This window comes from Eschrichtius robustus, chromosome 10, assembly GCF_028021215.1.
Source record: "Eschrichtius robustus isolate mEscRob2 chromosome 10, mEscRob2.pri, whole genome shotgun sequence".
NCBI lineage: Eukaryota > Metazoa > Chordata > Mammalia > Artiodactyla > Eschrichtiidae > Eschrichtius > Eschrichtius robustus.
The window spans coordinates 83,241,292-83,265,928 of NC_090833.1; the positions used below are offsets into that span (position 1 = coordinate 83,241,292).

The 24,637-nt window shown below is 41.7% G+C and overlaps 1 protein-coding gene across 1 annotated transcript in view; it reads right to left on the reverse strand.

The window, feature by feature from the left end:
• Window positions 1-24,637, reverse strand: part of SLC28A3 (solute carrier family 28 member 3) — a 57,285-nt gene that overhangs the window by 27,781 nt on the left and 4,867 nt on the right. The window contains exon 2 of the mRNA XM_068553117.1: window positions 2,318-2,416. Coding sequence (XP_068409218.1) covers window positions 2,318-2,416 — 99 coding nt within the window. The remainder of the gene's footprint in view (window positions 1-2,317; window positions 2,417-24,637) is intronic.

Here is a 24,637-nt window from a genome sequence, read left to right on the forward strand (position 1 = left end):
CAAAGATCGTATAGTCCTTTGATACCAAACTCCCATTGTACTCCTGACTTAGGCTGCCTTCCTGTTGTGGGCTGGGCCTCAGGTACAAGGAAGGTGATGGGATGATTGTAATAGAGACCAGCTGAGTCCAAGCTGTTAGCTGCAAAGGTCAGGAGTCCAGAGAAGCCTTTCTCTTTTTCCCACCTAACACCAAGCTTGGCCAATAGTCAAAGTTTGGTACATTTTTGATTTAAATGATCATAATTATTATTTTCTTAGAGTGAAATTGTCCCAAGTTACCTACTATATGGAATGTCTAGCATTCCTTTTGTTTTCTTTTTTGGTTTTTCCAACCCTTTCTCATCTTTAAAACAAAACAAAACAACAACAAAACCTTCTTGACCCTACAACCATGGGACATCTACCCTCCCTCCTTCCCTTCACAGCCAAACCACTTGAAAGAATTGCCCTTACTTTTGGTGACATTCCTTCACATCCTGCTCACTTTTCAAGCCACTGTGACCAGGTGTCCACTGAGATGGCTTCTGCTAAGGTCACCTGCCAAGGTAACCTAAGGACCATTGTTGCCAAATCTAGTAGCTACTCCTCAGTCTTCATATTTCTGTTTACAATAATACCTAATTTTTTGTTTCTGACATTTTTTAGTGAAACAATTAAAAAAAAAGACTTTTAAGAGCAGTTTTATTTAGGTTCATAGCAAAATTGAGAGGAAGGTACAGAGATCTCCCATACTTTTCCGCCCGCCCCCAACCCCATGCAGCCTTCCCCATTATAGACTTCCCCACCAGAGTGGTACGTTTGTTACAAATGATGAACCGACAAAGTCTGTAGTTTACATTAGGGCTCACTCTTGGTGTCCTATATTCTGTGGGTTTGGATAAGTATTTAATAACATGTATCAACTGTCATAGTATCATACAGAGTGTTTTCACTACCCTAAAACTCCTCTGTGCCTATTCACCCCTCTCTCCCATCTTGGCAGCCAGGGATCTTTTTACTGTCTCCATAGTTTGCCTTTTCCAGAACGACATATAGCTGGGACCATACAGTATGCAGCCTTTTCAGGTTGCTTCTGTGACTTAGTAATACACATGTAATGCTCCCCCATGTCTCTTCATGTCTTGATAGCTCATTTGTTTTTAGTACTGAATAATATTTCATTGCCTGGATGGACCACAGTTTATTTATCCATTCACCTACTGAAGGACATCTTGGTTGCTTCCAGGTTTTGGCAATTATGAATCAAGCTGCTATAAGCACCCATGTGCAGGTTTTTGTGTGAAAAGAAGTATTGTTTTCTCTTTTTTTGGTTGAAGACTACTTAGTGATATGAACACTTTTTACAATATATTAAATGAAAGAAACAATGACCCAATAATATGAAAGCATGAACCTAATGTATGTGACATGTGCCTATTGATGTATATGTACTTGTATTAAAGTGAGCTATATTCTAATATGTTAGGCACTGATTCTTTGTTTTGTTTTGTTTTTTGCTGGAACTACAGGTCATTAGGTCATTTTTTGTCTTCCAAATTTTGCTGCAATAATATTTCAAATTTTCTACTTCAAATAAGTTATTCTTTTATCATGAGCAAACTCCCCCCAGAATATGCACCCAAAATTACTTTTTTAAGGGTGATATAGATGGGCAATTTGCTCTCTTTTTAGCAGAAGGCTGTCTTCAAATGAGATCCTTACACCTGTAACTTATGTAATATCGTACACCAACTTTACTTCATTAAAATTTTTTTAATTAAAAATAAATCTATACTCAGTGAAAATATCCATCAAGAGGGAACACATAATAAAGATATTTTCAGGCAAACAAACAAAAAAATGAGATCCTACCCAGAATTCAATATATAAAAGAAATAAGAGGTGGCATTGTCACAGAGCACCTCGGCTTGCTGTGTACACTTAGATGTCGCTGAGGAACCATAGGGTGCGATGCACACAGTTTTAGAACCATGTCTTAGAACCTTACTCTTTTCTGCCTCATTTACTTTAAAACTGAGATGTTATCTGCTGAAGCCAGTGCTTTCTGCCTTGGGATGGAGTTTGGAATCTAATAGTAATAGTGAAGTGTCAGAGCAAGCCTGGGTACTCTCCCCATCAGAGAACTCTGAGCACAGTTGTATAAACACAAAATCTTTGTTTGGGCATGTGTGTTTTCCTCATGACTCTGCCTTACGCACTCAAATTACCATTTAACTCATTCCTCTGAGTGCCAGCTGAGTGCCATGCTTTCTGGTCCCATAGTTGTTGCACAGTAGTTAACACGGTGATAGATTCACTCACTGCTTTCCAGCCGTACCTGTTTGCCATTTTCTTGCTTTCTCTTTTGCACAACTCTACTCCTTAGTGAGTTGTCATTTCCTGATGTGTTCTGGTTTTCAAAGCAGTCGTCATCGCACTAGGAAAAAATACAGATCGCAAAAATAACATTTCAGAGCCACAAAACAAATGTTCTTTCAATGAATGATACCCAAAGACTTTTGAGGGACAGGATGGCAAAGGTGAGGTGTTTAGATGAGTCAGCTGATTAAAGAAAGAAGCAGGGAAGCTTGACACATAAAGAAACACAGATGATTTTTAAAAATTTTGACAATTTACTATCTGTAGAAGCCACATAAGGAAGAAGAAAATTGTCTCAGTCTAGAAATGTAAATCCTTTTGTTTTCTTTTTTTTGGCTGCGCGGCTTGTGAGATCTTAGTTCCCTGACCAGGGATTTAACCTGTGCCCCTTGCAACAGAAACACGGAGTCCTAACCACTAGACCACTAAGGAAATCCCTAAATCTTTCCGTTTTCTAATATGATCTTATAGTACATATGGTGGCTGATACCAAAAATAAGTTTTAGTTGAAAATTTGGATCACATATTTCACTTATATTTTTTCCCTTAAAGATATGAATGCTTTAAGTACAAGACTAACAAATGCCTAAATGTTCTGCGTTATTTCACTTCTTTGATTAAGCATGTTCTTGATCAGTTTTCTGCTTCTGATCTTTCTTTCGTCCAGATCTGTCTATATTCCTTCTTCGCTACTCTTCCTCCATAATAAAATGAGTCTCCTGGCCTGCGGAGTCAGTTGCACACTTCTTGGCATGGTTCAGGGCTGCACGATCCTGCTTATTTACCTCACTCTGCTCCCCTTGCAGGCACCATGAAGGAACACCCAGCCAAACAGAACTACGTGACTTTCTCCAAGCCCAGGCTAAGTTCTCCTGCCCTGAGCTTGCCATATTCTCCCTGCTATCCTGCAAAATTACAAAATAGTAGCAGTTCCTTATATGACAAGATTTAAAGATAAAGCATGGTTCAGCCAGTACCGTGATGACCTGAAAAATGCATGTGTTGTACCGAAGGTCATTGTTTATATTTGAAACATGGATGATTTTGGTTTGTGTTGTTATGATAGATAAGATTGGTGTGGTCCAACTTGCGGAAGACAGAACGGAACAAAGTTGCTGGGTCTAGGCCATGTAACTTTCTAATAAGCAGAGCTGAGATAAGCATGTTGGTTTCCAACCTCCTTTCCAACACATCACACAGACTTTCAAATTATAAAACAAAACAAAATATAGTAAACCATGGGCAGGATAATTTTATTCTTAGATGTTGGATCTATGAGATGTTAAAATGTATTTTGTTCCGTTGAAAGCATTCTCTGGTAGGAATGAGCATAAGAAAAAAATGGCTTCTTTCGTGAGACCAATTTTATTTTTACTTTTTTTGATTTTACTTTAACAAACTGAGTAGGGTTTGCTCTTGGACGGGTATCCTGACCCCCTACTGCTTTTTCCAAATGTGACAAATACCTGGTTCATTTATCTTTTATCTATTTTGGGTGGGTCCGATAGTTCTCCAATCTCAGCCCAACGAGACATTTTATATGGTACTTCATTCCAAGTAAGGCAACAGATAGATAAACAGTGTCAGGTAGGTGCCTGTATCTTTTCAGGACATGTTCCCTGCTAGCCCTGTCAGCTGCGACCATGTCTTTGAAAAAGGAACAAGTGTATGAGTTTGATTTTAAACTTAGATCTCTGGCTGGCCCCACAGATCTAGGGAAAAAAAAGCAATTCCAGCTTGTATTACATGTTCCATTTACTGAAACACAGGAGTGTATAAACGTGAATAAAGTCTAACTTCCTGCACACATATGATTTATGCATAAAAGTTTTGTGACCAAACTGCTTTATTGTGTTACAAGTGCTCATACCTTACTTTAGCCCAGTTCCTTGCACATAACAGATACTAACGATTGTTTGTTGAATTAGTGAACCAAGGTGACTTTAACGTTGCATTGTCTAGTGCAGTGTAGTACCTCTGGATACTTGGTATCAAAATATAGTGGTATGGGGTTTCCCTGGTGGCGCAGTGGTTAAGAATCTGCCTGCCAATGCAGGGGGTACGGGTTCGAGCCCTGGTCCAGGGAAGATCCCACATGCCACGGAGCAGCTAAGCCCGTGCGCCACAACTACTGAAGCCCACGAGCCATAACTACTGAAGCCCGCGCGCCTAGAGCCTGTGCTCTGGAACAAGAGAAGCCACCGCAATGAGAAGCCCGTGCACGGAAACGAAGAGTAGCCCCCGCTCGCTGCAACTAGAGAAAGCCCGTGCACAGCAACGAAGACCCAGTGCAGCCAAAAAGAAATAAGTAAATATATAAATTTAAAAAAAACCCAAAAAACAAAATATAGCGGTATGTGGGGGACAATATATATAGTGTGGAAAGATAACAAAGTGTTGCTAATTGCTGAAGCTGGCTGATGGGCACTTAGGGACTCCTTTTACTATTCCTACTTTCATGGGTGCTGAAAATGTGCTTAACAAAAAGTTAAAAATAAAACCCAGCAAGAGTTGGTGGAAAAACAGGACACAGGTAACGGAGGGGGCTTGGTCCTTTAGGTCCCTAATTACACATGTGACCCTGGGCAGGTCATATCTTCCTACCCCTCCGTCCACCCATCTAGACAACATAGTTTTGACTTGGTGTTCTCATGGTCCCTTCCAGAATCCTGACATTTTCTGGCTCCAAGAGCTTCAGCTTCTTGGTGCTGATTATTCCTGCCACCTGGTGGCAGAATCTGAGACTTCCTTGTGGAACAAGAGGGCGGAGCTGTCCTTTTTAAGGTTAATGAAAGAGGAAGGGGGAGGGGAGGGGGAGGGTTGGCATGGGGCTGGGGTTAAAGTGGGCATAAGCGGCAACAAGAGCACCTCTGGATGTATTTGTAACATTAATGGGATTGTTTTACCCCTGCTAGATTACATGCCTTGGCTTTTTTTTTTTTTTTTGATTTATTTATTTTATTTATTTTTATTTTTGGCTGCGTTGGGTCTTCGTTGCTGTGCACGGGCTTCTCATTGCGGTGGCTTCTCTTGTTGCGGAGCACGGGCTCTAAGCACGTGGACTTCAGTAGTTGTGGCTCGTGGGCTCAGTAGTTCTGGCTCAGGGGCTCTAGAGCGCAGGCTCAGTAGTTGTGGCGCACGGGCTTAGTTGCTCCGCGGCATGTGGGATCTTCCCGGACCAGGGCTTGAACCCGTGCCCCCTGCATTGGCAGGCGGGTTCTTAACCACTGCGCCACCAGGGAAGCCCCCATGCTTGGGCTTTTTAGTGTTTTCGGAAGAACAATATCTCCCGGCTGAGGATTTCCAACAGAAACAATTGGGGTGTTTGTGGGTGTTAATTGGTGCCTGAAAAATGACCCTTAAAACACCTATATCTCTGCTTCTTTTTAAACTGGAGTCGTGGGAGCTATATAACAGGTGGCCCATAATTACTTCTTCGCCCATTATTTCTTTCCATCTATTTAGCAATTCAGATTAATAGATACCTTAGTACACTGGACTCCTATAACCATGACTGTATTCTGAGGGCACACCTGTCCACTGAATGGGTAACAACATTGTGGGTGTCGTGTATGAGTATTTCTAAGCAATTTACAGCACACCACTTTTAATTTCTCTACTTAGTGTTAGTGGCTGAGTGTCCTAAGGGGATGATCTTGGACTGGGCTCCCTCTGGAGGCAGATCCTTGAGCCGGGAGTACACGGTGCCTGGGTTTTTTTCCCTACCTGTCTTTTTTTTAAAAAATAAATTTATTTATTTATGTATTTATTTTTGGCTGTGTTGGGTCTTCGTTGCTGGGTGCGGGCTTTCTCTGGTTGCGGCGAGCGGGGGCTACTCTTCGTTGGGGTGTGCGGGCTTCTCATTGCGGTGGCTTCTCTTGTTGCGGAGCAGGGGCTCTAAGTGCGTGGGTTTCAGTAGTTGTGGACCACGGGCTCTAGAGCGCAGGCTCAGTAGTTGTGGTGCACGGGCTTAGTTGTTCAGCGACATGTGGGATCTTCCCGGACCAGGGCTTGAACCCGTGTCCCCTGCACTGGCAGGCGGATTCTTAACCACTGTGCCACCAGGGAAGCCCCCTACCTGTCTTTCTGATCTTGCATTTCCATGCTGTTCGAGCAACTATAGATCTACAGTGGCTGTTCCAGGGGGTACAGGTGGACAGAGGCCTTTTAAATTAATTTCTTCCTTCCATTCAGTTTCTAAACCATATAACTTCTAGAAAATAGAAGTTCTGAAAACTGAAATCACCCTCCCCTGCCATCTATTTGTGGATGGGGTCCCCTTCTATAGAATTCTAGCTGAACACATTGCCACCCAGAATGAAGGCTATGATTCCAGGCTTCCCTTTTAACTAGGTTCTGGCCAATGAAATGTAAATAGAAGTGGAGCCCTGAGTGGGGCAGCTTGGGGTCACTCCTTAAGAGATGGCTGGCAGGTCCTCTTTGTCCCTTCTATCTTCTCCTCTGTCCTGCTGCCTGGTGTGTGGATGGTTCCAGCTGGGACATGAACACACAGGCCCCATCTTGGTGATGTCAAAATGGTGAACCAGGGGGCGGGGGGTTTGGGCCCATGAAAACCTTGAGCTGTGCTCCCACTCTGGCTCTGTACTACCACCTCCTGACTTACCTGCAGGAAACAAACTTCTCCCTTATTACTTTTGGTTTTTGCTTTTATGTGCACCTAAACACATAATATTTAGTAGGTACAAGACACATCATGAAACCCTTTACAACGTTTTGTACCAGTATTTGATCCCGGACTTCCCTGGTGGCGCAGTGGTTAAGAATCCACCTGCCAATGCAGGGGACACAGGTTCGATCCCTGGTCTGGGAAGATCCCACATGCCGTGGAGCGACTAAGCCTGTGCACCACAACTACTGAGCCCGCCCACCCTAGAGTCCGTGCGCTGCAGCTACTGAGTCCACATGCCACAACTACTGAAGCCCACGTGCTCTAGGGCCTGAGTGCTGCAGCTACTGAAGCTCGCGAGCCTAGAGCCCGTGCTCCGCAACAAGAGAAGCCACCGCAATGAGAAGCCCGCGCACCACAACGAAGAGTAGCCCCTGCTCGTTGCAACTAGAGAAAGCCCGCGTGCAGCAACGAAGACCCCTCACAGCCAAAAAAAAAAAAAAAAGAAAAAAAGAAATCTGATCCTAAGAGTCCTGTGAGGCGGGTACCAGGATCCCTCTTTTTATAGATGAGGAAACTAAGTCAAAGAGAAGATTACTTGACTCAGGTTGCACAACCAGAAGTAGATGAGACGGAATCTGAACTCAGACTTTCCAACTGCAGGCCATATTGTACTCATAGAGTTTGGCCCTTGGGCCAAGACCCTTTGGACTTGGGAATGTCTAAAGACATAGTAGTGTACCTACAGATTGAATTCCCTTTCAATTAAGAAAGTCTGATTTGGACTCTAGACAAGAGTAGAAATGACAGAGGTGTTGAAGATTCCAGAAAGGCTTGTGACCAGTTTTAAACTCTATTTAGGTTCTGGTGGTCATTTCTCATGCCAGCACGGTGGCCTTCTGACCCCATAGACTGGTTCTAAGTCAACTGTGCCCTTTAAATAACACGAATGGGCACTCCTGCATTTGTGGGCAGGTCACGTCTCCATGATGAGTTTGACATTCTTTCTTCTTTTAACTGTGCCTGCTCCACTCACTTGGTCTCTCCCTCCCATTGTGGCCCTGATTGAACAATGTGGCTTCCATTTCTCGGCCGCGGTTTCTCTGCTGAGACTCAGCATCACTGTGCCAGGAGGGCCTTTCTTTCCACCTTCCTTATAGAAGCTGCTCTGGCCCCGTGTGTTCTGACTGGGTGACTGACTTTGCTGAGGGGGCACAGCTGGGCTTTGAGACCTGGGGCAAGAACGGAAACCTTCACCCAAGTAGACTTTGATCCTAACCTTTGGTTGGACGTGGAGCATATAGGTTTATGAGAGATGGGCATTTCCCAGTGGCAAAGTGATGTTGACAAGGATCCCGAGAAGTTGCTGTGAAGTTCTTTAATTCGTTCTAGGGCTTGGCATTACATGGCGAGTTCTAGGGGGATAATATACCTTGGGTGGAGGGCTTTATACTGCCAGCACAGATTAGATTGGTGATAAAAGTTGTTTATTTAATTTTCTACATATGTATGTGTGTGTGTATCTATTTTCACATCTTTGTACACTTTTAATGCAAACTTCCTGGAAGTGTCATCCATGCCATGCAGCCCAGGCCCCAGGCGTAGAAACTGGTTTTTAGCCATGCAGGCTAGTTGTGTTTTATCAACAGGGTTGCCACAAAGGCCCACAGTAAAACCAGATAGTGGACAAAGTAGACTAAAGGTCACCACTTTTCTTGCCTTGATTTATCTCTGTGTTTCTATACCATCTCCTGAGAGCTGAAGGACACTTGCCTGATCTATCTCTGTGTTTGTTTCAAAAGTACCTGGTGTTTGGCAGAGAGGCTTTGCAGCTGTCCTGTGAGAGATACATGCTTTGAGAGATATGCAGTGGTCAACCCCCCAGAGCTGGCTCTGACTTGACCACAGGAAGGCGCCTGCACAGATGAAACCTGGAGGTATCAAGAGTTACCTTTGCTCCATTACCGTGCTAAGATCTCCGCCCGAAGCAGGGATTTGTATTCTGCAAGGCACAATTCATGCCGTGTACAAAGGAGTGTGGAAGACTGCACATGCCCCAGCTGCCCTTGGACATCTCCACCCTTTCCTAGAGCCTGATGAGCTGTCTGCCTCCTAACCCTTGGAATTCCCTTACTCCCTCCCTCCAGGGAGAAGGTGCCTTTAGAGCATGAGTTCCCCTTCTCCATTCTCTGGCTATAGAATAAAAGCCCGTCTGGCTTGCACCAAATTCAGTTTCATTATTGGCAGCATGAGCCCAGGTGGGAAAGAACTCCCTGACTGAGCCAAGGGGACTTTGGTTTGGCTACCCCAAGACGGAGGCCTTGTGTTTAATTCAGTAACAGAAGCAATCAATGTGGTGCGTTCTGAGACCAAGGCATGCCTTAAATGTTGCCATGGATGTCAAAGTCCCAAGGCCAGCAACAAAAATGGGAATGTGATGTCATTTGGACTTGGGACTGTGTAAATCTGTATTTTACCCCCTGGACTCTAAGCTGAGAAGGCAGATACTTTGTCCTCTGTTCTCTGCTGAATACTATGTGCTCAGCACAGTGTCAGGCATACAAGTGCTCAATGACTGTTTTTGAATGAATGGAAAAGGGGCTCTCAAACTTAAAATAACAGATAAAACTGTGTCTCTACAAGTGGTACAGGACTAGCACGGAATGACTTTCTCTATTTCTTTAAGAAGTTTACCTTATGTTTTAATATTCTAAGCCTTAAATGTCTAGGTGGAGGTGTTGGTAATACATCTCCAGTTTCTGTTGCTTTTCTGAGCTTCTTCAAGTGATCTAACCTTTCTGTATCCATTTCTCTGAACATGGAATGGGACTAGACTAGAACAACAGCCTCAAATAATAACTTAAAATTCCAAAATGCGATATAAAGAGATCACAGGCAGTGACTTAACATAAATCTTAGATGACTGCTTCTTGGAATATTGGTAAATTATCTGTATGAATTGGTGCTGTATTATGATAAAAATCTTGGGTTCCATGGTCATACCTGGGTTCAAATCCAGCCTTACTTTCTTGAGGCCTCATACCCTATTACATGGGAACACAGCTTTCTTTACCTACCTAGCGGGGCTGTGTGATCAGTCTGGTGCCACACACAGTAAGTACTCATTAACTTTTATGTTAATTTTATGGTTTAGCTTGCTACTTGCTTGCTTGCTCTGGGGCATTTAGTCAATTTGTCCTCTTTTTTTTTTTTTTAATTCATGTAATATTTTATTTACTGATCTCTCTGAAACATGCCAAAATTCATATGGCTAACGGAACTTTCCACGTTAAAACGTTGGTTAACACACAAATTCCTAACAAAAAATATTTTAATGTAGGAATCAACATGTGAACATTATATTTAGGTGGTAAAATTCAAGTTATAAATATAAGATAAATATCAAATAATATCATATTTCTGGTTTAATGGAGAACAGTTGTGTCAGTCATGCTTAACACCTTGGTTAAGTAATGAGAGAAATGTGTTGGGGTGTCGTAGAGGTATGCAAAAATTTAGCAGTTCAAATAATCCTTAGCCCTTCTGAGAAAATACAGATGGCAAATATGTGGCAAATATTTCTGTAATATGGTTGTTTCAATCCATTAGTGAACATTCTGTTCATGCATTTAAAGTATTGGCAGATGTTTCTGAGCACTGAAAATTAGATTCAAAGTAAGTCTTTGCTCAACAAGTTAATGATACGATGAATCCCTTATATTTTAAAAATAGAGTTCATGGACTCAAAAAAAAAAAAAAAAGAACGGTTCTGAAGAACCTAGGGGCAGGACAGGAATAAAGACGCAGATGTAGTGGCATGGATATATATACACTACCAAATGTAAAATAGATAGCTAGTGGGAAGCAGCCACATAGCACAGGGAGATCAGCTCGGTGCTTCGTGTCCACCTAGAGGGGTGGGATAGGGAGGGTGGGAGGGAGATGCAAGAGGGAGGAGATATGTTTATGTATAGCTAATTGACTTTTTTATACAGCAGAAACTAACACAACATTGTAAAGCTATTATACTCCAATAAAGATGTTAAAAAAAAAAACCAGGGACTTCCCTGGTGGCGCAGTGGTTAAGAATCCTCCTGCCAATGCAGGGGACACAGGTTTGAGCCCTGGTCCTGGAAGATCCCACGTGCCGTGGACCAACTAAGCCCGCGCACCATAACTACTGAGCCTGCGTGCCACAGCTACTGAAGCCCGCACACCTAGAAACCATGCTCCGCTACAAGAGAAGCAACCTCAATGAGAAGCCCCTGCAATGAGAAGCCCTTGCACGGCAACGAAGAATAGCCCCTGCTCGCTGCAACTAGAGAAAGCCCGCATGCAGCAACGAAGACCCAACACAGCCAAAAATAAATAAATAAATTTATAAAAACAAAACAAAACAAAACAAAACATAGTTTAAATTTGTAAAGTTTAAGGTAAAGCATACTTGTTTTCATAGTTATTTTTAGATATAATTGAGACTACACTACCACATATAATCAGCTATACTGCTGTGCAGTGCACAGTTAATTCCAGTTACCGTATTTTGTATTTGCTGGTAATCAACAGCACAAAATTTATGCTCCAAAAGAAATATATCAATCCAGCAAAACGGTTACATTTAATTTTCTTTTAAAGACAGATTAACTAAATTTAAGGAAGAATTGGCTTTTCTTGATATCTCATTTTCAAATTACTGATACAAACTTACCAGAGAGTAATTTTTTATTTTGCCTAACATCAAACAATCTGCAAAAAGTTTCCAAGATAGAGACATTCCTTGTTCCATTTCCAAAACTAAATAAAGGCTTTCTAACTGAAAGCATTTACATTCCTAGCCCTCTAAAGTAAACATTAAAGAACAAAGTACAAAAAATGATCTCTTGGCTTCTGAATAGCCCACTTAGTTACATAAAGTATTTTCTGTCGCAACACTTTCTCAAACTCAAAAGATATTTACTTCCTAAGAACATGACAAACAGTCTTCATTTCAAACCATTCAGTCCGTTTCCATGGCAACACTGATGGGATTCCTTGGCCACCATAAGTCGCATTAGTTGACTGTGGAATTTCTCAATCTTCCTTACATCTTGAGCTTGGTCTGTTCTATACACCAAACAAACTAAATCATCTGTTACTTTAATACACAAACTCCCATCAGAATGCCTATATTTGAGAACCACACGTGCCTTCATAGGGTCTGCGAGGTAGAGTTTCTCCGCTGCGTGACTGAATTCCTCCCGTGTCTGGTATTGTGGCATCGTGGGCCCGCGGCAGAACAGGAGAGGGAGGCAAAGCTATGAGCCGGAGGTGGCGTGACGCGGCCCACCTACCGTGGCAGGGGCCCAGCCACTCAAAGGTGGTGGCGCCTCTTTGCCACTTCGTCCTCTTGTTGAAAGTTGGCATGTAAAAGTCAACATCTGTTTTGTGAATCTAATCTCTTCAAATTGCAATCATTCCTCCCCCCTCTTAAGTATCATCTATCTATCTATCTATCTACCTATCTATCTATTTTAAAACTCTAGAAATGTCAAATATTTTAAGGCCATTTCTTTCTAAAGTTTTCTTTCAAGTTGCATGAGCATTACCTTGGAACGGTTGCATTTTCAAAGGCAGTATTCCAGAAACCTCCGATCTTTACCTATTGCTTCTGACCCTCTTGGTGCAGGTAACCTCTGGCTCAAGTCTTGGGTTTACGTAATCCGTAATGTGGGGTGATGGGCACTGGCTAGACTGCTCCTCCGTGAAATGTGCCTGTTTTTCTTGCCAGCCTGTGTGGGTTCACAGACTGGGTGCCAAGGAAACCATCTGACCAGCCTGGGACTCATGGTCACACTGCCCTGGCACAATTCTCTGTCACCTCTGAATGCTCTGAACAGAGCTTTGAGTTGGCTGCAAGGAGTCAGGGCTACAGAACACTGATGACATTCTCCCTTCGTGATCTTCGTGAGCCAGAGGCAAAAGGAACCTCTAAGGATAGAGACATAAGGAGAAGTGGAAAGAGTCAAGAGTTCTGTACCTGAAGGAGAAAAATTAGACGAAGGTTTCTATTTGTTGGATTTAGAAAAAAATACATTTAAACATGCAAGTACTCATGGAATATGACTTCTGTGAGCTTTCTTGAAGAAACACCTTGAGGAAGAACCAGCCAAACAAATGATAAATGGAGAAATTTTGGCAAAAGAAGTGATAGCATGTTTTGAATCTTTTTAATGAATCGAAATCCAAAACAACTCCAGGGAGTAAGTTTCCAGAACAAAGTATAAACATTACAACCCCTGATAATGTAGAAAAGATTATCAGAGCACCACTTGAAGGAGAAGGAAAAAAAATTTTGATGGTAGGATAAATAAGCCAGTTTCCTCAACTTTTAATTTCTGGGAGCTGGAAGAGATTATAAGTAGCAGTGTTTAAGATAGAAAGGTAAACACTAAAAGATATATAGTCAGTTAAAATTAAGTGATGGAACAGAAGGAAATAAAATAATGGAAAGTAGAAAATATAGAAATTTTGTGATTACTCACAATCTTAAGTTGGTTATAAAAGGAGCCATTAAAACAAACAAACAAACAAACAAAATATGTCTTCAGAAGAAACCAAACAAAAATAAACCAAACCAATGAAAAGTTCTTTTAAAAAATCACATCAAATATGATGAGAGAAGCTAAGGGCAAGCAAATCTATTTGATTGAGTCAGATGGAATAAAAGAACACAACCATATACTGAAAATGACTCAGAAAGGTAAAACACGCAGTGGTCATCATCTTAATCAATCAAGGCTGAAGAGAGGACAAAAAATTCCATTACCACGTCCAAAAATAAGCCAGTGGTCGGGGTACAATCTCACTCTCTGAAGGATGGCTATCTATGTACAAGTGGCATAGATTCACAAGGGAAACTGGGAGAAAAATCTAGGGACACATTTAGAAAGAGGTTGAGAGAACTCTTTCAGTCTATGACAAATCAAATGGGAAAGTAAGGATAAAGGAAAACCAAAATGACAACAAAAAATAGGAATCTAATTAACAGCTCTTGGACTCCAATAAAAAATATAATATTATGGCCAAGACTGCTAGTTGTCCCCAACATCTATTCTTCCCCATTTCCTTTAGAAATGTAACTCTCAATTTTAGCAGGGCCTTCGGTTTCCCAGAAAAAGGCATATTTCCTAAACTCCCAGTGGTTATGATGAAGTTCTGCCACTGTGATGGAAGCTATGTGCAACTTCTGGGAACTGTCCTGAAGCAGGGCAGTTGGTGGAGCTGATGCACCTGTTTCAGAGTGTTTTAAAATACATAAAATTAAATATATAGGATTAAAAGGAAGCCAATTATATTGAAATACAGTTATTAAAATATTAAAATTGGGCTTCCCTGGTGGCGCAGTGGTTGAGAATCTGCCTGCCAATGCAGGGGACACGGGTTCGAGCCCTGGTCTGGGAGGATCCCGCATGCCGCGGAGCAACTGGGCCCCTGAGCCACAACTACTGAGCTTGTGCGTCTGGAGCCTGTGCTCCGCAACAAGAGAGGCCGCAATAGTGAGAGGCCTGCGCACCGCGATGAAGAGTGGCCCCCGCTTGCCGCAACTGGAGAAAGCCCTCGCACAGAAACTAAGACCCAACACAGCCAGAAATAAATAAATAAATAAATTTATTAAAAAAAATATTAAAATTAATTTTTGATAGAATAACATATATGCATCTTTATTAACACTTTAAAAAACAAGGAAAAAAACCCCCAGTAAGGTCCAGTGGCAAGTTCAAATAACCACTTTAATTTCAATGCCATGGACGTAAATTATGCAATAGATACGAATTCTTTTTTCTACTTGTACTTAGTAGCTTAATGTAGTGAGTGTCCTTTTGCATCTGTCACATACATTTCAAACATGGAGTTCAATCTCCTCTTGGTCTGTGGAGTGGAATGTGCCCCTTTCTCCTCAGGCCCATGGGAAAGGTTTCCCTGCCCACTCCCCACCTGATGTATCTCTTATTTATGAAGCCATCATAAATGGATACATTTGGGAGAATATGGACCTTTTTTTTTTTTTCTTATTTGTCGTTGGAGGTCCTGGTTTTACTTCTGGTTCTGTCCATATTATCATCCAGTAAATCTACTAGTCAGATAAGTCAAATAATGCCCAAGAATAAAGGACTTAGCATCTGGTTCATATAGATTCTTGAAATAAAGAGAAAATGAGTGATGGTTAAGCTTCCTGCTTAATTGTCCGAGGCTGATGTCATACGATTTTTCTAAAAGAGGTTGTTTTTTTCTATCAGAAATGATCAGAGTCCTGGGTTTTATTTAAAAGATGAAATGCAGATTAGCTTCCAATGTAATTCTGGTGCCAGACCGGACAAGCTCAGGTAGGCTGGAGATTGGTTGCTGCATGCAATGTCCACTTGGTTGGGCCATTCCACTAATGCGGCAAGATAGAGGTGCCATGAAGGCCAACCCTCAGCCCCACTTCTGATTCTGGTAGTCTGGAAGCAGGAACCTGGTAAAAACCATTAACATGACCTCATTTTTATATACTCTGATCACTGGCCAAATTTGGGACAAACTGAGTACCAAAAAGTAAAAAATGTGAATAATGACTGCAACTTATGTCAAAAAATATGACGGAATGATGGATGGATAGAGGGCAGCATAAATGAAGAAATATGTGATAAAGGATGTAAAATGTAAATTGTAGAATGTGGGTGATGTGTTCACTATGAAATTCTTTCAACTTTTCTGTATGTTTGAAAAATTTCGTAAAAAGTTTGGAAGAAACAAATAATGTTGGTAATTGATTATAAAACATTGAATAAAAGGGAATGTTAGTCTACAACGATACTCAAAAAGAGAGAAAGACAAAAAAAGGGAAGTTCGTTCTTTTCAAAACAATGTGGGGTAATACTGAAGAAATGAAGGTTACCATTTTGCAACTCCCTAAGTAATAATTGATCCAGGAAAGGGTCATCAATGGATGCAAAAACCATGCAGTGAAATGTGCTGGGGAACTGGATATTCACACAGCCTGAAGAATCACTGCTCAGATCACTTACTAATTAGGAAGAAAGAAATGTAACTTTATAATGGGATGGTCGACCTGTCACCACCCTAACCAAGTCATCACCAATAGTGGAGTTAAATTTCTCCAAAAACACATATGTATATGTTTTCCTTTTTTCACATGTGGTTTCCAGATCCTGGAACTAGCTAAAAGTCGTATAAATGTAGAATTGTACACTCCAAGACATCACTGCCCTTCTCCTGCTGGGTTGTCTTTCACTCTTATCTTAGTTTTTCATATTTGCACTTGATAATGCATGATTATTTCAGCCTGGTTCCAATTTCCTGTTATTGTTTCTTTTGCTTTTCTTTGACTTAGGCTGTTGTTTGAATAGTTGAAGACCCTCCTACAAGAACTTGTACTATACATTTGAGAGGGAGAGGTCTCAAGACACGCATGGAGAAGCTAATCCTAAGAGCAATAATATGACAACATCTGGACTTCTTACTCTGGGCCAGGCACAGTGCTCTGTGCTTTCCCATGCACTACCTTACTCAACCCTCTTTTCCCTTGATTTTCTAATAGTTGCATCTTTATCAATTTTTTAATATGTGAAGCCAAGAATTCTTCTCCCATTAAAAACCAGTTTTCTGGGCTTCCCTGGTAGCACAGTGGTTGAGAATCCGCCTGCCAGTGCAGGGGATATGGGTTTGATCCCTGGTCCGGGAAGATCTCGCATGCCGTGGAGCAGCTAAGCCCGTGTGCCACAACTACAGAGCCTGCACTCTAGAGCCCACGAGCCACAACCACTGAGCCCACGAGCCACAACTACTGAAGCCCGTGCACCTAGAGCCCATGCTCTGCAACAAGAGAAGCCACCGCAATGAGAAGCCGGTGAACCGCAATGAAGAGTAGCCCCCGCTCACCGCAACCAGAGAAAAGCCCGCACACAGCAACGAAGACCCAACACAGCCAGAAACAATAAATAAATAAAATAAAATAATAAAATAAATTTAAAACAAAACCCCAAAAACAGGAGCTTCCCTGGTGGCGCAGTGGTTGAGAATCTGCCTGCTAATGCAGGGGACACGGGTTTGAGCCCTGGTCTGGGAAGATCCCACATGCCGCGGAGCAACTAAGCCCGTGCGCCACAACTGCTGAGCCTGCGCGTCTGGAGCCTGTGCTCCGCAACAAGAGAGGCCGCGATAGTGAGAGGCCCGCGCACCGCGATGAAGAGTGGCCCCCGCTCGCCGCAGCTAGAGGAAGCCCTCGCACAGAAACGAAGACCCAACACAGCCAAAAATAAATAAATAAATAAACAAAAATTGAAAAAAAAAAAGGAAACAAAGCAATGAGCAAGCATCCTTGAGTATATGTATTTATTTAAAAAAAAAAAAACAAAAAACAAAAAACAAAAAACCCAAAAAACAGTTTTCTATCTGCACTTACTGGTTGCTACGGTCTGGATGTTTGTGTCCCCTCAAAATTCATTGTGTTGAAATTCTAAACCCCAAAGATGATGGTATTAGGAAGTAGGGCCTTTGAGAGTTGCTTAAGTCTTGAGGGTGAAGCACTCATGAATGGGAATAATTAGTGCCCTTATAAAAGTGAGCCCACAGAGATCCCTAGCCCCTTCTACCATGTGAGGACACGGTGATTTCAAAGGTGCTGGCTCTAAACCAGGAAGAGGGCTCACACTAGAACACTGACCGAGCTAACACCTTGATCTTAGACTTCCGGTCTCCAGAAATAAATTTCTGTTGTCTTTAAGCTACTGAGTCTGTGGTGTTTTGTTATAGCAGCCTGATCAGACAAGACACTGCTTCCATTCTTTGCCTCATATTCACTCTGGAACCCATGCCAAAATGGCTTTCATTCTTACCACACTATGGAAATCACCCTTGCTAAAGTAATCAATGGTTTCCATTCCCCTAAGTCCAGTTTTCATCATACATAGTGGACCATTTACTCCTTAAAATATTCTTGTCCCTGACTTCTGTGACTTCTGTGATCACATTTTGCTAGTTCTTTCCTACCATCTGTACGTCTCCTTCTCCTTTTCCTGTACCGTATAAGCCTTTTCACTCAACCCTTAATGTTACATATAGTTCCTTGGGGCTCCATCCCAAGCATTCTCATTCATTCCTTTAATAAATACTTACTGTGCACCTACTATGGCGTAGAAACTGTATTAGTTACAAGGCATTGCATTACAGTCCCTGTTCTCAGGGAGTTTAGAGGAAAAGCTGTCAACCATAAATTATTTAATTGTAGTCAGTATAAGGACTATTAAAAAGTTCAAGGTACTACTTCTACGGGTTAACCTGAATAAACTTGGCTGTGTCTGACATTCCAAAGATGCAACCCATTTAGTCACAGGGGAACCGGAAGTGCTCTTATAAGCAAAACATCTTCCTACAGTTGAGAAAAAAATTAATAATTAATAAACAAGGATAAAATCCCTTTGAATTTCTCAGTTGAAATTAAGATTCTTCTTACTCTCATTTCCTTCTCTGATTTGTTTTAGTAGGCAAATCTCCAGTCTGTCTGATGGGATCAAACTTCAGATGGTGAGGTGACTGTAGATTGTGTTTTGTTTATAAAAATGCTTTCACCATGGGCCACAAGGCTGGTGGTGGTCTCCTTTCTGTAGGGCTCCTGACTGTCAGCCAAAGATCAAAAGATTAAGAAATTTACTCTAATATTTATAATATACAAAAGCTATGAAGGATGTAATAACACTTGTCTGTGAAGCAATTTAGTCAGATTAGTCACTGAAAGACTTATTTCTAATATTTAAATTTATTTCTTAATTTTATTTCTAAAATTAAGAGCAGAAAACATGGCTTCAGCTTTTATTAAAGTCTATTATTGGAGTAAGACAGAATAAGAAGGAAGAAAAGGGAAATAGGGAAGGAGAGATACAGGTGGTGTCAAGAGACATCAGATATCATTAATGACACCTTCATCTTGTAACTTCATCTTGTATTATCTTGAATAGCCCCTAAGCTATTCAAAATCCTGCTTTGCATTTGCAACCATTAGTTTATACAGTGGGTGTTACAACTTGGGACCTTCCTGCAAGTTCAGTGAAATCGACTCCAAGTCTACTTTTGCTTCCGGCTTCAGCCACTCTCCAGCCCTCTTTATGTAAAGGAGTGTTTTAGGGAATCCCCTGGTGGTCCAGGACTCTGAGCTTCCACTACAGGGGGCCCAGGTTCGATCCCTGGTCCGGAACTGAGATCCCTCAAGCCACGAGATGCGGGAGTGGGGAAGAAAGGTGTGTTTTATGCCAAAGCCTGAATCACCTGCAGGATAAAGCCTGGGTCAGTTACCTGATTCTTATGTTATTGTGGGGAGTTAACGGTCATTTCTTTCTAAATATTATCCTTACTTAAAACTGGAGTATTTTATACCAGTAAAATGCACATCATTATGTCATAGGCATTTGAATTCGCTCACAGTTGGAAAAAATTTGCTTTTTGGTGATTTCTAAAGTCACCTTGGTCATCAAGCACTTCTTTCCAGGGAGTGCTGATTAAGTAATTAAGTGCTAGAAACACATCGAATAAACTTAACAGTGTATAAAAATTTTAAAAGCAATTCATTTGATTAAATAGAACATGAATCAAAATGAACCAGAATATCTGTAAATTACTTTCTACAGTGCTTTGAAGAGACACAGATGTTGAGGGCTGAGCTCTCCAGTGTGCTGGAGACCTCAGGGACATGAGGTTTTATGTTCAGTTGACATGGTAACAATTCAGATCTGCATGTTGGCATCTCTCACAGTTTTTCTATCAGTGGAGTCCAGTATTTGCTATGAGAAGAGACAGACTTCACACCTGGAGTTCAAAATTTGGTTTGGGGCTTCCCTGGTGGCGCAGTGGTTGAGAATCTGCCTGCTAATGCAGGGGACACGGGTTCGAGCCCTGGTCTGGGAAGATCCCACATGCCGCGGAGCAATTAGGCCCGTGAGCCACAACTACTGAGCCTGCGCGTCTGGAGCCTGTGCCCCACAACAAGAGAGGCCACAACAGTGAAAGGCCCGCGCACCGTGATGAAGAGTGGCCCCCACTTGCCGTAACTAGAGAAAGCCCTCGCACAGAAACGAAGATCCAACACAGCCAAAAATAAAAAATAAATAAATTTATTAAAAAAAAAAAAAATTTGGTTTGGCGTGCACCAAAATAGCCTCCCCACGTAAAGGGTTTAAATAATAGTTGCTGATACTTGAGCACTTGCTAGGTACTAGTGCTTTACATTAATCTCCCAAAAGTCTTATGATGCAGGGTATTAGTACCTATTTTGGGATGAAGAAATAAGTATAGAAGTTAGGTCACTTGCTTAAATGGCGGACCTGGCAGCCTGGCTCTGAAGCCTCAACCTAAGGGGTTTTGCCCTCCTCGTAATGACTTAGTATGTAGCTTTCAGGCTCAGTGTCTGTGCCCTGCTGTCACCCTCACTTTCCCACCCGCCCACCAACCGTCTGGCTTTTTTCAGGAGCTCACCCCTTTCCTCCCTCTCCCACTTCCTCCTTAACAAGAGGCCCCTTGCCATCTGCAGCCAAGGTCAGAACCACATACGCTGTGGTCAGTGCTTGGAGCACAGCAGACTACTTCTTCCTCCCACCTGTGCTTTTCTAAATTCTTCCTTTCCCACTTCTTTCTTCCCTCTTCCCTGACCTCAAGACCTCATGCTCTGCAGGGGAACAAGGAAGCGGCTGTGTGGGTCAACAGAAAGCCTCACATTTGCTGGCTCCTAGAAATATCTTTTCTTGACTTTATGCCCTGCCTTGCTGGCTCCAACATACCCTGTGCCTAGACCTTTGCTCCCCAGCTGCTTCATCTGTCTGGGTCTGACCAGTCCTCAAGCAATCAAGTAATTAAGCAATTACTTTGTTTCAAACCTCCCTGGCTGCACAAGTCAGACCAGTGCTCTCTAACCAACTTCCTCCTTGTAAGTGTTCCGGAACCAATGGACTTGAGTGGATGAGAAACTCAGAATGCAGTAATGAGAATTAGAAAAATAAACATTCTTGGGGCTTCCCTGGTTGTGCAGTTGTTAAGACTCTGCTCTCCCAATGCAGGGGGCCCGGGTTTGATCCCTGGTCCGGGGGGAACTAGATCCCGCATGCATGCCGCAACTAAGATTTTGCATGCCACAACTAAGGAGCTGGCGAGCAGCAACTAAGGAGCTGGTGCGCTGCAACTAAGGAGCCCTTGAGCCGCAACTAAGGAGCCTGCCTGCCGCAACTAAGACCTGATGCAACCAAATAAATAAATACTTTCAAAAACTCTTTAAAAGCTAACAAAGTTATAAAGTGATATGACTGACAGGGTAAAATGATTGGTACATTTCCAAAGCTGAGCAGGTCAGCAAAATAAGGTAACTGGGTGGTCCAGAAGGGGAGCTGTTATGCCTGTCTTGGCCCCTTTTGGACTGTGACACTTTTTCATGGTGCAGAGAGCCTTGTCTCATATTAATGGGTAAATAATGAGGCAAAGTGGGGTTGTCACTCTCCCAAAGTCCAATTCCAAGATAACTGCCATTATTTGACCTGTCTTGTAGTTCCTCAGAAGATACCACTCACAAGGCGTGTCTTTATTTAATCTGAGTTAGAGCTCACCCGATGCTATTTCCCTGGGGGCAATCGTTTAAGGCAGGTGGCTGCCTGAGGTGGTGATAACAGTTGGAGAAAACAGCAAGATAAACAAAAACGTAAAGGAAAAGCTGGGGAATGAGATATCCATAAGGGACTTTGAAACGCTCTGATATTCCTGGGAAATTAGAAGCCCAGGGACATGCCTGGAGTCATGTTCATGCTTGAGAAAGACCTGAGAAAAATCAAAGTTCTCATCTCTGGCTGGTGTTGAAACTCAACAGAAGCAGGGAGTAAAGTAAACATAGAATTGTAGCCAGCTTGCCTGAGCACTGAAGGCAATCTCCCCAGCAGGCACACAGAGACCTCAGCAAAGCCTGGGAGATTTTTTGGTTCCAGCCACTTGGGAATTTATATCGGATCCTTAACTAATCATTAAACTAACTGAGCAGAGACTTTAGTGGCCACACATGACAATAAATGCAGACTACATAAAATTATTTCAGTTAATTCACTAACGAAACAAATAGTAACAATAATGACAACAGCAACAAACAGCAACAACAATAAACCCTGGAGAAACGGGGATGTATCTGTTTTCCAGAATTGCCACATTACTTTTCGTTTTTTTTAATTAAAGTATAGTTGATTTACAACGTTTTGTTAGTTTCAGGTGTACAGCAAAGTGATTCAGTTCTGTATATATATATTCTTTTTCAGATTATTTTGTTATACGTAATTAAAAGATATTGAATATAATTCCCCATGCTATACGGTAGGTCCTTATCGTTTATCTATTTTATATATAGTAGTCTGTATCTGTTAATCCCAAACTCGTAATTTATCCCTCCCTCTCCGCCTTTTTCCCCTTTGATAACCATAAGTTTTTTTTTTTGGTTTTTTTTAACATCTTTATTGGAGTATAATTGCTTTACAATGGTGTGTTTGTTAGTTTCTGCTTTATAACAAAGTGAATCAGCTATGCATATACATATATCCCCATATCTCCTCCCTCTTGCGTCTCCCTCCCACCCTCCCTATCCCACCCCTCTAGGTGGTCACAAACCACTGAGCTGATCTCCCTGTGCTATGCGGCTGCTTCCCAATAGCTATCTGTTTTACATTTGGTAGTGTATATATGTCCATGCCACTCTCTCACTTTGTCCCAGCTTACCCTTCCCCCTCCCCACGTCCTCAAGTCCATTCTCTACGTCTGACTTTTTATTCCTGTCCTGCCCCTAGGTTCTTCATAATCTTTGTTTTTTTTTTTTTTGTTTTTTTTTAGATTCCATATATATGTGTTAGCATACGGTATTTGTTTTTCTCTTTCTGACTTACTTCACCCTGTATGACAGACTCTAGGTCCATCCACCTCACTACAAATAACTCAATTTCATTTCTCCATTAGTTTGTTTTTTATGTCTGAATCTATTCCTGTTTTGTAAATAAGTTCATTTGTATCATTTGTTTTAGATTCCACATATAAGTGATATCATATATTTGTCTTTCTCTGTCTGATTTACTTCACTTAGGATGATAATCTCTAGGTCCATCTATGTTGCTACAAATGGCATTATTTCCTTCTTTTTTATGGCTGAGTAATATTCCATTGTATACATGTACCACATCTTTTTTACCATTCATCTGGTGATGGACATTTAGACTGCTTCCCTGTCTTGCTATTGTAAATAGTGCTGCTATGAACATAGAGGTACATGTATCTTTTTGAATTATACTTATGTCCAGATATACACCCAGGAGTGGGATTGCAGGATCATATGGCAACTCTATTGTCATGTATTTTCTGTGTCTTAATTTACTTGTGGGGAAAAAAAAGCATCTAGATAGCTCTAGCCAAGCTTGTCCTGAGCTATGTGAAAACATACTCAGTTATCTGAGTGTGATTCATGCTGACCTCCCTGATAATGTGTTGAAGAAACAGTACTCTTCCAACCTCAGAACTTATATATTCAAAGAATCTGGGTTCAAAGTCTATGCCAACATTCCAACACTTATATGACCTCCCAAATTTTGAGCTCCATTTAACAATCTCTCCAAACCTGACTGCCTCACCAGGTGAATCATGGAGTGAGCCGGCCTTCCTCGGTGTATGTGTAGAGTAGAGGCACAATTCCAGTCTAGGGCTGTCTCAGGATGTTCATAAGTGGCTCCTACCCAACTGATGTCAGAGCAAGGATGGGCCCTGTGCCTCTAATGGCCACTCATGGCAAGATCAGTGTTTACTCATGGGCAGGAGGACACTTGTGCTGGGATTCTAAGGGACACCCTTCAGGAAAGGGGTTCGTTCAAAAACTTGCCTGGATTTTCACCCTTAGAAGTTCTGAGTTTTATCCCACCTCTCCTGCTGTCAATTTTCATCTCTTCCTTTTCTCTGGATCTTTCCTCTTCTTTGAGTGTGAAGAAAAAATCTTTCAGTTGCCCTATTCTAAAAAAACTTACCCCAAAGATAGACTCTTGGAATTTGCGGTATTTGTCAAGTGAAGAAAAGATTTTTTTTTTTTAAAGTGATGGTGAAATAATTGAATGTCCATGTAGAAACACAGAAAACTTGACTCTCATCTTACACTATACATAAAAATCAGTTTCAGAGGGACTAGAGGCTTCAATGTAGAAAGCAAGGACAAGCTTACAGAAAATATGAGAGGGTATCTTCATGATCTTGCAGGGTAGAAAGTGATTTCTTAAACAGAATATATAAAACAAACAAACACCTGATAAATGGGGCCGCAATATAATTAACTTTTGTTTATCAAAATGTTAAAGAGCGAAAGACAGCTTCAGAGTGATAGAAGACTTTCATTTTGAAAGAGAACTCTTTCAAATCAATAGGGAAAAGACAAAATCCAGTAGAGAAAATAGACAAGAGACTTGAGCAAGTGTTTCATAAAGTAGGCATCTAATGGCCAATAACACAGGATAATTAAAATCAAACCTCCCTAATATATGACTATACACCTACCAGAATCACTGAAATGAACAAACCCGATAAATGTTTGTGAGGTTATGGAGTAATAGGAACTCACACTCTGTGGAT